The sequence below is a fragment of the Microtus pennsylvanicus genome, chromosome 3, assembly GCF_037038515.1.
Source record: "Microtus pennsylvanicus isolate mMicPen1 chromosome 3, mMicPen1.hap1, whole genome shotgun sequence".
Taxonomy (NCBI): Eukaryota; Metazoa; Chordata; class Mammalia; order Rodentia; family Cricetidae; genus Microtus; species Microtus pennsylvanicus.
This window is the reverse complement of record NC_134581.1, coordinates 143,137,289-143,154,690: the sequence shown is the minus strand read 5'-3', so window position 1 is coordinate 143,154,690 and position 17,402 is coordinate 143,137,289. Positions and strand designations below refer to the sequence as shown.

General features: G+C 48.2%; 2 protein-coding genes across 4 annotated transcripts in view; one reads left to right on the top strand and one right to left on the bottom strand.

Annotated features, from left to right (window-relative positions):
• The window catches only part of Dnai1 (dynein axonemal intermediate chain 1), a 68,557-nt gene extending 66,743 nt beyond the window's left edge, over positions 1–1,814 (top strand). The window contains exon 20 of one of the 2 annotated variants that reach the window (XM_075967459.1): positions 1,489–1,814. In XM_075967459.1, the coding sequence (XP_075823574.1) occupies positions 1,489–1,587 (99 nt within the window). In that variant the 3' untranslated portion in view covers positions 1,588–1,814. Of the gene's footprint in view, positions 1–1,137; positions 1,219–1,488 lie in introns of those variants that run through there. The other variant, XM_075967460.1, reaches the window with a different exon arrangement.
• A 59-nt stretch (positions 1,815–1,873) lies between these two features.
• Positions 1,874–4,024, bottom strand: Enho (energy homeostasis associated). Of its 2 annotated transcripts, XM_075967435.1 has the most exons (3): positions 3,586–4,024; positions 2,798–3,065; positions 1,874–2,667 (listed from the first exon to the last, which is right to left on the bottom strand). In XM_075967435.1, the coding sequence occupies exon 3, from the start codon at positions 2,506–2,508 to the stop codon at positions 2,278–2,280; it is 231 nt and encodes a 76-aa protein (XP_075823550.1). In that variant the 5' UTR covers positions 2,509–2,667; positions 2,798–3,065; positions 3,586–4,024; the 3' UTR covers positions 1,874–2,277. The 2 variants fall into 2 exon arrangements, with proteins under 2 accessions (XP_075823550.1, XP_075823549.1); XM_075967434.1 differs by lacking the exon at positions 2,798–3,065.
• Positions 4,025–17,402: the final 13,378 nt, after the last annotated feature.

Genomic DNA, 17,402 nt, shown 5'->3' with positions numbered 1-17,402 from the left:
GCACAGCCCTGACACCGTGAGCATGGTAGATATTAAGGAATGCTACCCAGTTGATCCTGGGGAGCAAGATTTATCATAGTTCCATCTCCTCACAAAGCAGGGGTCAGTTATGACTGAGGGAGTGAAACTCTGACTCAGGAAACCTAAATCACCCAGGATCTGAGCAAGGACAGCGGGGGCTAGCACTTGGGAGGATTAGAAGTTCCTGTGAGGTGACCCTGTCAGCACTCAAGTGATTCATACAAAAGGAAGTCCCCTGGGCATCCCTCCTGCCCTTGCCATCATAGGTCAAGAGCTGCCTTTCGTTTCCTCCTGTATGGTTGGGAAAGTGAGGCTCAGGAAGGAACTTGTCCGATCTTGGGGGACTAATGACAGCAATGGAACTAAAAATCAGGTTCCTTAAATACCAAAGGATGCAGTAAGACTGAGAAACAGTTTAATTATGGAGAGAGAATGGGAAGATAGAAAAGACAACCATCCTGTGCCTCCCCCAAGCGGATCAGTGAGCCACACCAGACTGTACGCCAGGGGCTGCGGGAACAGACCTGGGAGCAGGTGTGGCGGTCAAGGCCAGAGGAAACTGGAGCTCTGCAGAGTAGCTGCAGCTAGATGGGGCCAGGAAGGAGCCCACTGGCTCTCAGGCTCCCTTGACCTTACAGCCCCAGCAGGTGTGGCTGGGCAGGTGCCAGGAAACAGTGGGCACAGGTGGCAGAGAAAAAGGGAAGGCAGGAGGGAAGACAGCTGCCCAGACTGTCTGGGCACAGTCCACATCCCACTGTCTGGACAGCAGGGAGAATGTGACCGATGTGGCCTGCTACAGAATTTTTAAGCCTGTGGGCCAAACATACCTGTGCCCAAACTCCATTTTCTCAGGGCCCAACTTAGAAGTGGAGGCACTAGAAAGCTTGCAGGTGGGACCAAGGGTCAGATACTCGGGACCTGAGAGACAGTCCCCACCGCATGGAGTTGCATGGAAAATTGTCTGCTCCCGTGCGGCTCCTGGTGCTTTCCCCAACCCTGGGTACGTGACACATCAGGTCTAGCTTCGAGTGGCACCCCTTCTCGAGCCGATGAGGACACCTGTGGCCTAGTCCTTGCCTCCCTCTCCTGCAGCAAGCATCTATTTCCTCTTTGCAGGGCTGAGCCTGGGTGGTCCTAACGAAAAGCTCTCCCCGGAGCCTGCAGCTCTCCCTGGCCGACTTCTGAGAATCTAGGGATAAAAATGCCGTTTCCTACTCCTGCCGGCATGGAGCCCCGGCTGAGCCTCAGAGCTAGAGTTGGAATCCTCCTCCCAGGCCCTCCGATGAGGCTCCCAGTCACCTGACCTGAGCAGGGGAAGGGCTGAATGCCAGCACCAGGAACCCAATATTTACTGGGCAGGGGAGGGTCAGGGAATAGCTAGGGCAGGCAGGGCAGAGGAGCCAGGGTGGCACCTAAGAAGAGGCAGCTGGTCCTTCACCATCCCCACTGTTATCTCCCTCTCCCCAGGAAAAGAAGGGGCAGGAGGTGCAGAAGGGACCAGCTGTGGAGATCGCAAAACTGGACAAACTGCTAAACCTTGTGAGGGAAGTAAAAACAAAAGCCTGAGAGACTGGCCCCAGGCCCTGCCCTGCTTTTTGAATCCAATATGTCCAGCCCTTTGCCTGGGTACCAGGGTGCCTAAGCACTAGGGATGCTTAAGTACCTCACTTTGATCAAGTCCCAGTATTTGCTTTCCTTGGTCATCTTCTTAAGATCACAGCACCTTTTCCCATGACTTGACCCTCAACCTCCATTGCACTCCCTTTACACAAATAAACCTGTTTGAAAACTCACCTCGTCCCTTTGATTTTTTTCTATCACACAGCCCCCAAGAAGAGGAGAAGTCTCAGAGTAAGCCATAGTTCCATTTATTATCCAACAAACAGTGGGAGGACCAGAGAAGGGGCCCAGCCCGGACACCCTCCCATTATTGCCATGGGTTCCAGTTTGCTTCCCCAACCTAGAGAGCCCAGAGGCCCTGAGCTTAGGGAGGTAAACAGCCCTTGGCCCTTGGGATGGAGCAGAGTCCAGATGGCCCTGACCCTAGCACCAACTCCTAACCCCCCACTCCAGGTCTGTCTCTGAAGGGCTACTCAGGGCTTTCTGAGTCAGGCTGGCTACAGTCTAGGCTGCTGGGTCCAGCTTCAAATAGACTGGACTCTAAATTCCGGACCCCAGACTGGCTGAACTGGATCAGACGCCACACTCTGACTCTGGTACACTCAGGTCCAGGACTCCAGGGTAGGCCAGGTGCCTTCAGGGCTGCAGCAGGTAGCTGCCTTCATGGCTAGGCTTCTGGGGGGGTGGTGCCTTCTCAGGACAGGGGCCAGGGCTGGAGTTGGGACTGGATTCTGAGAGAGAATCGACGTCAGTAGAACGAGAGTGGCAGGCCCAGCAGAGAATGACCCAAAGCAGTAGCAGCAAGAAGCCTACAAGGCCGTTGCAGACGATGGCGATGAGGGCCCCCTGGGAGATGGCTGCCCCCATGACAGGCAGCACCCTCAGGCCAGCGCAGTTTGCAGAGCTGCCTCAACGGCAAGGCCCATGCCGAGGCACAACTCTGGTATGGCCGATGTTCCAAGGAGGCTGTCCTGTCCACACACAATGATTCCTGGGCAGTGGAGATGCCCACATGCAGTCCAGAGCCTGGGGAAGTACAGAGGAAAGTAGAGGGAGGTGAGGAGGAAGAAGTGGGCAGAAGCCTAAGGGGACAGCTCCCCTCTCCCACCTCTGGCCTCTCAGGCAGAGGGCACTGAGTCCCAGCAGGCTCAAGTACCTCCATCCTCGGGCCTGGCTCCGAGCACCTGGTGCTGTGGCACGGCCAGAGTGGGCAGACAGTAGTAGGCAGGCAGCCTTTATCTCATTTTCTTCGGAACTGGTGGGTATAGCCTAGCCCTGCCCACCAAGCCTCTAGCTTTCAGACATGCTGTTGGTGGGCGGGATTGAGGTGGCCCAAGGCCCAGGAGGAAGAGGATTATGACCATCATTGTAGAGGCTAGGGCATCCTCTCTTTCCCAAGGCTGCAGTAAGCCAGTCCAGGAAACCTGCAGAGGTGCCAGCTCGCACAGAATGGAACTTTGTGGAGGCCCTGGCAGGAATGTGTGGGTCTTGTATATCCAGGGCTGTGTGCCGAGGTGTGCCTTTCCCTGGAACTTTGCCTCCCTGGGTCAGGTGTGTGTGTCTGAACGTTACACCTTCCTGCCTCTCTGTCCCTTGCTGGATCTGCATCCTTGTCCCTCCATACCTACCTCTGTGAAGGTGTGTGGCTGTCTGTCTCTGTGTCCCTATCTCAGAGTGTTTTGAGTGTTTCATGTGTGTCTCATTTCTTCACCAGTCTGTCTCTGTGAATCTCTCTTTTCACGACTCTATGCCCCTCTGCCCTCTGCCCTTTCTCCATGGGGTCGGCATCTGTGGTTCTGTGCGTCTCGCATGTGTCTCTGTCTTTGTCTATCTCTCCTCCAAGCTATGTCTCTTGTCTCCGTGTGGGTCACTGTCTCTTCATCTCCGTTCAGGATCTCTGTATCTCGACCCCCTGCCCGTGGGGGAGCACCCCCCCTCCCTTACCTGAGTTAAGCCCGGTGCGCGCCCGCGGGAGGGTCCGGGGCAGCGGGATGCTCAGCGCCGACTGAGGCTCGAAAGCCTGCGGGCGGGGGGGGGGGGACGGTGGGAGGCGGGCAGGGGCGACGTCCACTCCCCGGGCCCTCCCCCTGGGCCGCGCAGCCTCCGCCGGCCGCTCCCGCCGGGGCGCGACCGGGCCGGCCTCTGCCGCGGGCGGTCTGCGGAGAGCGGGCACCTCCTCCCCCTGGGGCGGCGCCTCCTCCGCGGCCGGGGCCGCTAGCTCGCTCGCTCGGCGGCGCTCGGGCGGCGGCGGCTGGAGCGTCGAGGAGTTCGGCTGGGCTCGGCTGAGTTCGGCTGGGTTCGATTGGGCTCGGCTACGGCGGGAGGGAGTCGGCTGAGCTCGGCGGAGCTCGGCGGGCAGCAAAAACAGCGAAGAGCCCCGCCTCGTGAGTGGCCAGCGGCCTGCGGCCCTCGGGGGCGGGGCCATCGCTGTGCCGCTGCCGCCGTTCAATTGGCTGGTCGGGCCAAGTTCCCGCACCATTGGTTGTGCTCTGGGGTGGGACACGACTGTCCTGGTGCAGGAGAAAAGGAGGGAGGGGCGGAGGGGGGTGGCGAGAGTGGTGGTGGTGGTGGAGGGGGGGGGGATGAAGGGGCCACTTTGTTTTGATCCATCCCTTGAGGGTGGAGGGCCAGGCTCACCTTTTTGCTGGGATTTCTTGCACCTTCCACACCTGGAATGCACCCCAGACGTCCACCCCTCCATATCTGGGAGAAGTCTGTCCCTGTTATCTGGAAAAAGTCCAAGCGTCTCCACACCTGACCCTCCTCCCCCCCTTATCTTCCTACACCGCCCGCGCCCACTCCGCATCATCTCCTATAGATTGCCCCTTGTCCTAAGAACAGTGTGATCTCTGGCAACACTAGACCTTTGTTGCGTTTTACTGATTTCTCACCCAGTGTTGGTCAGGAGCTTGTGCTTTGCTTGCTGGAGAGACACCTGAAGAATGGCTCAGCTCTAGTTGAACTAGATCCGCGCTTGGTGGATGCCTGCCTCTTCGTCCTGATAGCTCTCCTGAGACGAAAGCAGTTTGGACAGGAGCGGTCAAGCAGGCCTTCCTCTTCCTGACCCTCACAAGGGTTTTGGACTCATGCATGCCACTGAGCTACATTCCGAGCCCTCCAGTGATTCCTAAGTGTTCTTGTCTGAGCCCTCTTGCCTCACTTACATATTGTCCACCGACGATCAGTTTTATCATGGCGACTCTCACTGCCGCATACTCGGCCTTAAGTTCTCTGTGGAATACTACACTCACAGCAAAATGTCTACTGGAGTCGTGGTGGTGTTGGTTCACAGCTCCACTTTCTAACTTTGTGACGTTGGGCAAATTTCTTGACTCTCCTAACAAGGGCTTTCTTCTCTACAAGATGGTTATAATAATAGCTATTTCTCAGATTTCTCATTAGTACCACACCAACTGCAAGAGCAAATGCCGGCTGACATAACCCCCAGGACCAGGTGGCTGAGGGGCAGGGTCCCTCCTTCCAAGAAGCCCGCTGGAAACCTGGGTACGATTTGAAGAGGAGAAGGGGAAGTAATCTGGAGGGCTGAATCATCTAAAGCTACTGTGTTAGAGGCTGTCTAAAATAAACTACAGACCCCGTGGAGTTTGTCAGAATGGATTAATTTTAGTTTCCTCCCTGTTACCCAGCAGGGTGGGGGTATTGTGAGGAAGATCAGATCAGTGATAGGAAAGAGAGGAGACATATGGCCGCACAACTGAGTGTGATGTGAGCGAATTTGTGACCCCGCCACAGGGGTCCGGATTTTATCCTGGAAACAGTGGGGAGTCACTGAAGAATTCTGAGCATCGGAGTGGTGTGATCATATCCAGAAATTAGAGGGATGATTTGGGCTGTTGGGTGGAAGGGAGTTTTGAAAGCATTTGAGGGTGAAAGGAAGACAGGGGTATTGATGAGGAGCTAAAAATGTGCCTGGCAGAGTGGGAGGGCATTTGGGGTACTCAAGAGCATCAGTAGGCAGAGCTCAGAAAACAGAGGAAGTTCGAAGAGGACATTTCGGGGTAGCTGGTTAGTAGCTGCAACACTCTGATGCAAGGTCTAGTGATAACGAACACACAGGAGGGGCTGAGGAGATGACTCAACTGGTAGACGCACTTGCCACCAAGCCTGATGACAAGTCCAGTCTTGGGATCCGTGTGGGAACTTGAGACCTGACCCAGTTGTCCACTGACTTCCACGCTCCTCACGGTAGTACATGTGTGCCCCCCACACCTAATAATCACTGTAGTACATGTGTGCCCCCAACCTATTAATAATCACTGTAGTACATGTGTGCTCCCACACCTATTAATAATCACTGTAGTACATGTGTGCCCCCACACCTAATAATCACTGTAGTACATGTGTGCCCCCACACCTATTAATAATCACTGTAGTACACGTGTGCCCCCACACCTAATAATCACTGTAGTACACGTGTGCCCCCACACATATTAATAATCACTGTAGTACATGTGTGCTCCCACACCTATTAATAATCACTGTAGTACATGTGTGCCCCAAACCTATTAATAATCACTGTAGTACACGTGTGCCCCCACACCTAATAATCACTGTAGTACACGTGTGCCCCCACACCTATTAATAATCAATGTAGTACATGTGTGCTCCCACACCTATTAATAATCACTGTAGTACATGTGTGGCCCCACACCTATTAATAATCACTGTAGTACACGTGTGCCCCACACCTATTAATAATCACTGTAGTACACGTGTGCCCCCACACCTATTAATAATCACTGTAGTACACGTGTGCCCCACACCTATTAATAATCACTGTAGTACACGTGTGCCCCACACCTATTAATAATCACTGTAGTACACGTGTGCCCCCACACCAATTAATAATCACTGTAGTACACGTGTGCCCCCACACCTATTAATAATCACTGTAGTACATGTGTGCCCCACACCTAATAATCACTGTAGTACACGTGTGCCCCCACACCTATTAATAATCACTGTAGTACATGTGTGCCCCCACACCTAATAATCACTGTAGTACATGTGTGCCCCACACCTATTAATAATCACTGTAGTACACGTGTGCCCCCACACCTAATAATCACTGTAGTACACGTGTGCCCCCACACCTATTAATAATCACTGTAGTACATGTGTGCCCCCACACCTATTAATAATCACTGTAGTACACGTGTGCCCCACACCTATTAATAATCACTGTAGTACACGTGTGCCCCCCACACCTATTAATAATCACTGTAGTACATGTGTGCCCCACACCTATTAATAATCACTGTAGTACACGTGTGCCCCCACACCTATTAATAATCACTGTAGTACACGTGTGCCCCCACACCTAATAATCACTGTAGTACATGTGTGCCCCCACACCTATTAATAATCACTGTAGTACACGTGTGCCCCCACACCTATTAATAAACACTGTAGTACACGTGTGCCCCCACACCTAATAATCACTGTAGTACATGTGTGCCCCACACCTATTAATAATCACTGTAGTACACGAGTGCCCCCACACCTATTAATAATCACTGTAGTACACGTGTGCCCCCACACCTAATAATCACTGTAGTACACGTGTGCCCCCACACCTAATAATCACTGTAGTACACGTGTGCCCCACACCTATTAATAATCACTGTAGTACACGTGTGCCCCCACACCTAATAATCACTGTAGTACACGTGTGCCCCCACACCTAATAATCACTGTAGTACACGTGTGCCCCACACCTATTAATAATCACTGTAGTACACGTGTGCCCCCCACACCTATTAATAATCACTGTAGTACATGTGTGCCCCCACACCTATTAATAATCACTGTAGTACACGTGTGCCCCCACACCTAATAATCACTGTAGTACACGTGTGCCCCCACACCTAATAATCACTGTAGTACACGTGTGCCCCACACCTATTAATAATCACTGTAGTACATGTGTGCCCCCACACCTATTAATAATCACTGTAGTACACGTGTGCCCCCACACCTAATAATCACTGTAGTACACGTGTGCCCCCACACCTAATAATCACTGTAGTACTCGTGTGCCCCCACACCTAATAATCACTGTAGTACATGTGTGCCCCCACACCTATTAATAATCACTGTAGTACACGTGTGCCCCCACACCTAATAATCACTGTAGTACACGTGTGCCCCACACCTATTAATAATCACTGTAGTACACGTGTGCCCCCACACCTAATAATCACTGTAGTACATGTGTGCCCCCACACCTATTAATAATCACTGTAGTACACGTGTGCCCCCACACCTAATAATCACTGTAGTACACGTGTGCCCCCACACCTAATAATCACTGTAGTACTCGTGTGCCCCCACACCTAATAATCACTGTAGTACATGTGTGCCCCCACACCTATTAATAATCACTGTAGTACACGTGTGCCCCCACACCTAATAATCACTGTAGTACATGTGTGCCCCCACACCTATTAATAATCACTGTAGTACACGTGTGCCCCCACACCTAATAATCACTGTAGTACACGTGTGCCCCCACACCTAATAATCACTGTAGTACACGTGTGCCCCACACCTATTAATAATCACTGTAGTACATGTGTGCCCCCACACCTATTAATAATCACTGTAGTACACGTGTGCCCCCACACCTAATAATCACTGTAGTACACGTGTGCCCCCACACCTAATAATCACTGTAGTACACGTGTGCCCCACACCTATTAATAATCACTGTAGTACATGTGTGCCCCCACACCTATTAATAATCACTGTAGTACACGTGTGCCCCCACACCTATTAATAATCACTGTAGTACACGTGTGCCCCCACACCTATTAATAAACACTGTAGTACACGTGTGACCCCACACCTATTAATAATCACTGTAGTACATGTGTGCCCCCACACCTAATAATCACTGTAGTACACGTGTGCCCCCACACCTAATAATCACTGTAGTACATGTGTGCCCCACACCTATTAATAATCACTGTAGTACATGTGTGCCCCACACCTATTAATAATCACTGTAGTACACGTGTGCCCCCACACCTAATAATCACTGTAGTACACGTGTGCCCCCACACCTATTAATAATCACTGTAGTACACGTGTGCCCCACACCTATTAATAATCACTGTAGTACATGTGTGCCCCCACACCTATTAATAATCACTGTAGTACACGTGTGCCCCCACACCTATTAATAATCACTGTAGTACACGTGTGCCCCCACACCTATTAATAAACACTGTAGTACACGTGTGCCCCCACACGTAATAATCACTGTAGTACATGTGTGCCCCACACCTATTAATAATCACTGTAGTACATGTGTGCCCCCACACCTATTAATAATCACTGTAGTACACGTGTGCCCCCACACCTATTAATAAACACTGTAGTACACGTGTGCCCCCACACGTAATAATCACTGTAGTACATGTGTGCCCCACACCTATTAATAATCACTGTAGTACATGTGTGCCCCCACACCTATTAATAATCACTGTAGTACACGTGTGCCCCCACACCTAATAATCACTGTAGTACATGTGTGCCCCCATACCTATTAATAATCACTGTAGTACACGTGTGCCCCCACACCTAATAATCACTGTAGTACACGTGTTCCCCACACCTATTAATAATCACTGTAGTACATGTGTGCCCCACACCTATTAATAATCACTGTAGTACACGTGTGCCCCACACCTATTAATAATCACTGTAGTACACGTGTGCCCCCACACCTAATAATCACTGTAGTACACGTGTTCCCCACACCTATTAATAATCACTGTAGTACATGTGTGCCCCACACCTATTAATAATCACTGTAGTACACGTGTGCCCCACACCTATTAATAATCACTGTAGTACACGTGTGCCCCCACACCTAATAATCACTGTAGTACACGTGTTCCCCACACCTATTAATAATCACTGTAGTACACGTGTGCCCCCACACCTAATAATCACTGTAGTACACGTGTGCCCCCACACCTAATAATCACTGTAGTACACGTGTGCCCCACACCTATTAATAATCACTGTAGTACACGTGTGCCCCCCACACCTATTAATAATCACTGTAGTACACGTGTGCCCCCACACCTAATAATCACTGTAGTACATGTGTGCCCCCACACCTATTAATAATCACTGTAGTACACGTGTGCCCCCACACCTAATAATCACTGTAGTACACGTGTGCCCCCACACCTAATAATCACTGTAGTACACGTGTGCCCCACACCTATTAATAATCACTGTAGTACATGTGTGCCCCCAAACCTATTAATAATCACTGTAGTACACGTGTGCCCCCACACCTAATAATCACTGTAGTACACGTGTGCCCCCACACCTAATAATCACTGTAGTACACGTGTGCCCCACACCTATTAATAATCACTGTAGTACACGTGTGCCCCCACACCTAATAATCACTGTAGTACACGTGTGCCCCCACACCTAATAATCACTGTAGTACACGTGTGCCCCACACCTATTAATAATCACTGTAGTACACGTGTGCCCCCCACACCTATTAATAATCACTGTAGTACACGTGTGCCCCCACACCTAATAATCACTGTAGTACATGTGTGCCCCCACACCTATTAATAATCACTGTAGTACACGTGTGCCCCCACACCTAATAATCATTGTAGTACACGTGTGCCCCTACACCTATTAATAATCACTGTAGTACATGTGTGCCCCACACCTATTAATAATCACTGTAGTACATGTGTGCCCCACACCTATTAATAATCACTGTAGTACATGTGTGTCCCACACCTATTAATAATCACTGTAGTACATGTGTGCCCCACACCTATTAATAATCACTGTAGTACACGTGTGCCCCCACACCTATTAATAATCACTGTAGTACACGTGTGCCCCCACACCTATTAATAATCACTGTAGTACACGTGTGCCCCCACACCTATTAATAATCACTGTAGTACACGTGTGCCCCCACACCTATTAATAATCACTGTAGTACATGTGTGCCCCCACACCTATTAATAATCACTGTAGTACACGTGTGCCCCCCATACCTATTAATAATCACTGTCGTACACGTGTGACCCCACACCTATTAATAATCACTGTAGTACACGTGTGCCCCACACCTATTAATAATCACTGTATTACATTTGTGCCCCACACCTATTAATAATCACTGTAGTACACGTGTGCCCCCACACCTAATAATAATCACTGTAGTACACGTGTGCCCCACACCTATTAATAATCACTGTAGTACACGTGTGCCCCACACCTATTAATAATCACTGTAGTACACGTGTGCCCCCACACCTATTAATAATCACTGTAGTACATGTGTGCCCCCACACCTATTAATAATCACTGTAGTACACGTGTGCCCCCACACCTATTATTAATCACTGTAGTACATGTGTGCCCCCCACACCTATTAATAATGACTGTAGTACATGTGTGCCCCCCACACCTATTAATAATCACTGTAGTACATGTGTGACCCCACACCTAATAATCACTGTAGTACATGTGTGCCCCCACACCTAATAATCACTGCAGTACACGTGTGCCCCCACACCTAATAATCACTGTAGTACACGTGTGCCCCACACCTATTAATAATCACTGTAGTACACGTGTGCCCCACACCTATTAATAATCACTGTCGTACATATGTGCCCCACACCTATTAATAATCACTGTAGTACACGTGTGCCCCCACACCTAATAATCACTGTAGTACACGTGTGCCCCCCACACCTATTAATAATCACTGTAGTACATGTGTGCCCCCCACACCTATTAATAATCACTGTAGTACATGTGTGACCCCACACCTAATAATCACTGTAGTACATGTGTGCCCCCACACCTATTAATAATCACTGTAGTACACGTGTGCCCCACACCTATTAATAATCACTGTAGTACACGTGTGCCCCCACACCTAATAATCACTGTAGTACACGTGTGCCCCACACCTATTAATAATCACTGTAGTACACGTGTGCCCCACACCTATTAATAATCACTGTAGTACACGTGTGCCCCACACCTATTAATAATCACTGTAGTACACGTGTGCCCCCACACCTATTAATAATCACTGTAGTACACGTGTGCCCCCACAACTAATAATCACTGTAGTACACGTGTGCCCCACACCTATTAATAATCACTGTAGTACACGTGTGCCCCACACCTATTAATAATCACTGTAGTACACGTGTGCCCCCACACCTATTAAAAATCACTGTAGTACACGTGTGCCCCCACACCTAATAATCACTGTAGTACACGTGTGCCCCACACCTATTAATAATCACTGTAGTACACGTGTGCCCCCACACCTATTAATAATCACTGTAGTACATGTGTGGCCCCACACCTAATAATCACTGTAGTACACGTGTGCCCCCACACCTATTAATAATCACTGTAGTACACGTGTGCCCCACACCTATTAATAATCACTGTAGTACACGTGTGCCCCCACACCTATTAATAATCACTGTAGTACACGTGTGCCCCCACACCTATTAATAATCACTGTAGTACATGTGTGGCCCCACACCTAATAATCACTGTAGTACACGTGTGCCCCCACACCTATTAATAATCACTGTAGTACATGTGTGACCCCACACCTAATAATCACTGTAGTACATGTGTGCCCCCACACCTAATAAACACTGTAGTACATGTGTGCCCCCACACCTATTAATAATCACTGTAGTACATGTGTGCCCGCACACCTATTAATAATCACTGTAGTACATGTGTGCCCCCACACCTATTAATAATCACTGTAGTACACGTGTGCCCCCACACCTATTAATAATCACTGTAGTACACGTGTGCCCCCACACCTATTAATAATCACTGTAGTACATGTGTGCCCCCACACTTATTAATAATCACTGTAGTACATGTGTGCCCCACACCTATTAATAATCACTGTAGTACATGTGTGCCCCCACACCTATTAATAATCACTGTAGTACACGTGTGCCCCCACACCTATTAATAATCACTGTAGTACATGTGTGCCCCCACACCTATTAATAATCACTGTAGTACACGTGTGCCCCACACCTAATAATCACTGTAGTACATGTGTGCCCCACACCTATTAATAATCACTGTAGTACACGTGTGCCCCCACACCTATTAATAATCACTGTAGTACACGTGTGCCCCCACACCTAATAATCACTGTAGTACACGTGTGCCCCACACCTATTAATAATCACTGTAGTACATGTGTGCCCCACACCTATTAATAATCACTGTAGTACACGTGTGCCCCCACACCTATTAATAATCACTGTAGTACACGTGTGCCCCCACACCTATTAATAATCACTGTAGTACATGTGTGCCCCCACACTTATTAATAATCACTGTAGTACATGTGTGCCCCACACCTATTAATAATCACTGTAGTACATGTGTGCCCCACACCTATTAATAATCACTGTAGTACTCGTGTGCCCCCACACCTAATAATCACTGTAGTACACGTGTGCCCCCACACCTAATAATCACTGTAGTACACGTGTGCCCCCACACCTAATAATCACTGTAGTACACGTGTGCCCCCACACCTAATAATCACTGTAGTACATGTGTGGCCCCACACCTATTAATAATCACTGTAGTACATGTGTGCCCCCACACCTAATAATCACTGTAGTACACGTGTGCCCCCACACCTAATAATCACTGTAGTACACGTGTGCCCCCACACCTAATAATCACTGTAGTACACGTGTGCCCCCACACCTAATAATCACTGTAGTACACGTGTGCCCCCACACCTATTAATAATCACTGTAGTACACGTGTGCCCCCACACCTAATAATCACTGTAGTACACGTGTGCCCCCACACCTATTAATAATCACTGTCGTACACGTGTGCCCCACACCTATTAATAATCACTGTAGTACACGTGTGCCCCACACCTATTAATAATCACTGTAGTACACGTGTGCCCCCACACCTATTAATAATCACTGTAGTACATGTGTGACCCCACACCTATTAATAATCACTGTAGTACACGTGTGCCCCCACACCTAATAATCACTGTAGTACACGTGTGCCCCCACACCTAATAATCACTGTAGTACACGTGTGCCCCCATACCTAATAATCACTGTAGTACACGTGTGCCCCCACACCTAATAATCACTGTAGTACACGTGTGCCCCCACACCTAATAATCACTGTAGTACACGTGTGCCCCCACACCTATTAATAATCACTGTAGTACATGTGTGCCCCCCACACCTAATAATAATCGCTGTAGTACACGTGTGCCCCCACACCTATTAATAATCACTGTAGTACACGTGTGCCCCCACACCTATTAATAATCACTGTAGTACACGTGTGCCCCCACACCTATTAATAATCACTGTAGTACATGTGTGCCCCCACACTTATTAATAATCACTGTAGTACATGTGTGCCCCCCACACCTATTAATAATCACTGTAGTACATGTGTGCCCCCCACACCTAATAATCACTGTAGTACACGTGGGCCCCCCACACCTAATAAATATAATTTAAATATAAGTTTCAGCAAAGGACTTGGGCAGTGTTTGGAGATGTCAAATTTGAGGAGCCAAGAGATGCTTTAGTGGAGCTGTTCAGTAGGTGTGGGTAAGTGACTCTGAAGTCCAGCAAGGATGTCCAGTGAGTGTTTACAACAGGGTGAAATAAAGTTAAGTCAAAAACACTATATGAGCTCACTTAAGGAGAGTCAGAACTGGTTTAAACTCTCCCAAGAGCCTGCTGCATGCCCTGGTCATCCCCACTCTCGTATGGTCTCTAATGTTCACAAGGCGAAAAGAAGACTTCGAGCAATTCCAGATATCAACATCTTACTGTGGAGGTAGTCAAGGGGAGACAGGTGGAGGGGCTGCTGCCGCCACTGCTACTTTTGAGATGCAATTTGAAATCCCTCAGAAACTACTCTGATTTGCTTGACTTTGAACTGCCCAACAGAGGTCAAGAAAAGGGAGTCCAGCCGGCTAGCGTGACCCACATGATAACCTTATGGAAGTGGGGTGGGTGGCGTCCAGAAAGGTCAAGAACAGAATGGCAAATGCTCGCTGTTTCTATACATTACTGCCAGACACGGACACATCATTTTGTCTGTATACAGTTCCAAAATATCCCCAAAAACTAGAATCTGGATCTAGAATGTCCCTCAAGGCCAAGTGTTACAGGCTTGAGCCCCAGGTTGGCGCTATTGGAAGGGGGGAAGTGTTGAGTTACTGCAGGGGTGCTCTTGCAGGGGACTGTGGAACTTGAATCTTTTCCTCTGTTTCTTTTCCTCTGCTTCTTGTTGCAACAAGAAGCAGGCCCTGATCTTTCTGCCCTGATGTACACAAGCCCCAAAGCAACTAAGCTAGGAAGTCACGGATTCCTACAGAACTGAGAGACAAAATAAACCTTTTTCCTTTAAAGTTTTTATTATATGTATGATTTCTTTATTGTGTGTGTGTGTGTGTGTGTGTGTGTGTGTGTGTGTGTGTGTGTGTGCAGGAGTCGCACAGTGTGGAGGTCAGAGGATAACTTTTAGGAGTTGGTTTTCTCATCTCATCAGTGAGTTCCAGGAATCAACTCAGATCATTTAGGCCTGGTGGTAAAATATTTACCCACTAAGCCATCTTGCTCTTTTTTATTTTTTTAAAGTTGACTATCAGCCAGACATGGTGGCTCATGCCTTTAATCCCAGGTCTCGGAAAGCAGAAGTAAGGGGATCTCTGTAAGTTCAAGGCCCGCCTGGTCTACATAGTGAATTCCAGGACAGCCAGGGCTACATAGTGAGACCAAGTCCCAAGAGACAAATAAATAATGTTGAGTATCTCAAGTGTTTGTTACAACAATGTAACTCACTGTCTTAGTTACTTTTCCTGTTGGGGTTGTTAAATACCCTAACAAAAGCAACTTAAAGAAGAGTTAAGGGGCCGGAGAGTGACTGCTCTTCCAAAGGTCCTGAGTTCAATTCCCAGCAACCACATAGTGGCTCACAACCATCTGTAATGAGATCTGGTGCCCTCTTCTGGCCTGCAAGAATACATGCAGGCAGAACATTGTATACATAATAAATAAATCAAGAAAGAAAGGAAGGAAGGAAGGAAGGAAGGAAGGAAGGAAGGAAGGAAGGAAGGAAGGGAAAGAAAGAAACCCTGTCTCAGAAAAACAAACAAACAAAACAATGACGCCAAACCAAACAAGAGTTTATTTTGGCTTTCAATATGAAGTTGTAGTCACCATGACGGGGAAGCCACATCAAATCCACAGTCAAGAAGCAGGGAGTACTGTATAATTGTGTTAGGCTTACTTTCTCCTTCTTATAAAGTCCTGAATCATCTCAGCTCAGGGAATGGTGTCACCCACAGTGGACAAGTCTTCTGACGTCAACTAACCTAATGGAAGTAATTGCCACAGCCACACCCAGGTGGTTCTAGGTCTCATCAAGTTGACAATGGGAGATTACATATGTGTGCGTGTATGTGTGTGTGACAATAAATTCACCCCCTTGCCAATGAAGGGCAACTCAGCCAATACCTCTGAGGGTTATTTTACGGGACCACCATTCAAATACAGGTTCTCTGGGTAATGTCCCTTCATGATCTGCTTAGGTTTCCATGAGATAGGAATATGGTTTCTAATAAGCCCAGTACCCTTTGACTACCTTTAAACTAATGCTCTGTCCCTCCCATGAGATGGAAAAATAGAGAATAAAATAGAATCAAAATGAAACATTACGTACTTGTCACTAATCCACAGCATCATCTATATGTCGGCGGCCACAAATTATAAAGTACTGAGACTAGACAACTTCACGATGCCTGTTTGCTGGCTCAAATCTCTGGTTGTGACGTTCCTTGGCCAGCCTGTCCAGCTTTTATTCACAATGATGATATTTTTCTTCAGTGTTAGAAAGGACTGTTACAAGGAATACTGCCTTTCTAGTGTTGTTTTAGGGATTGTCCTGAGATTGAGTGAGCATAGATTTCTGCGTTGATGAGGATTAGGTGTGGAGGTCCCTCTCCAGATGATACAATACACAGGTACAGGGTGCTGTCTCTGTCTCTTGTGTGTGTGTGCCAATAAAGGCATCTGAGAAGTCTGATGACCTGAGCTGGATCCCTGTGACCCACGTAACGGAAGGAAAGCACCAACTCCTTCAAGTTGTCCTCTTATCTCCACTGCTCTGGAATGCCACCGCCACCGCTGCCACAACCACCACCAACTAAATGTAAAAACTCAATAAATAAAACAACAATAAACAACTTAGCAATTTCATGGTTTTATGGGTGGAGGTCCCATTTGCTAAAATGTGTTTCATTGATCCTAAGGGTTTTTATTTCTTCTGTAGCTTAAACAACTTTGGAATCAGAAGGGGTTTTTCAAGTAATGGCATGTAATAGATTTCTAGTCCCTTTTCCCCTTAGGAATTCACAAAGTAACTTGCCTCTTGAAATCAATGGGATATAAACTTTTTAAAATATAGTAATTTTGCAGGCCAGGGTTCTTTTTCACAAACAATAGAATCTACACTGGATAGTTAGAGCAGAGAAGGGACTTGCTAAAGGAGATTATTTAGCCCAGAATTGTTAGGGGAACTGGGAAATGGTCTTGAGGCTAAGCTACTAGGACCAACACCCAAGCCAGATCACAAAGCCCGATGAGGAAGCCACAGCCATTGCCACTCTGAGC

Excerpts from the sequence above, each read along its gene's own strand:
- Enho (XM_075967435.1), bottom strand. The coding sequence starts at position 2,508 with ATGGGGGCAGCCATCTCCCAGGGGGCCCTCATCGCCATCGTCTGCAAC.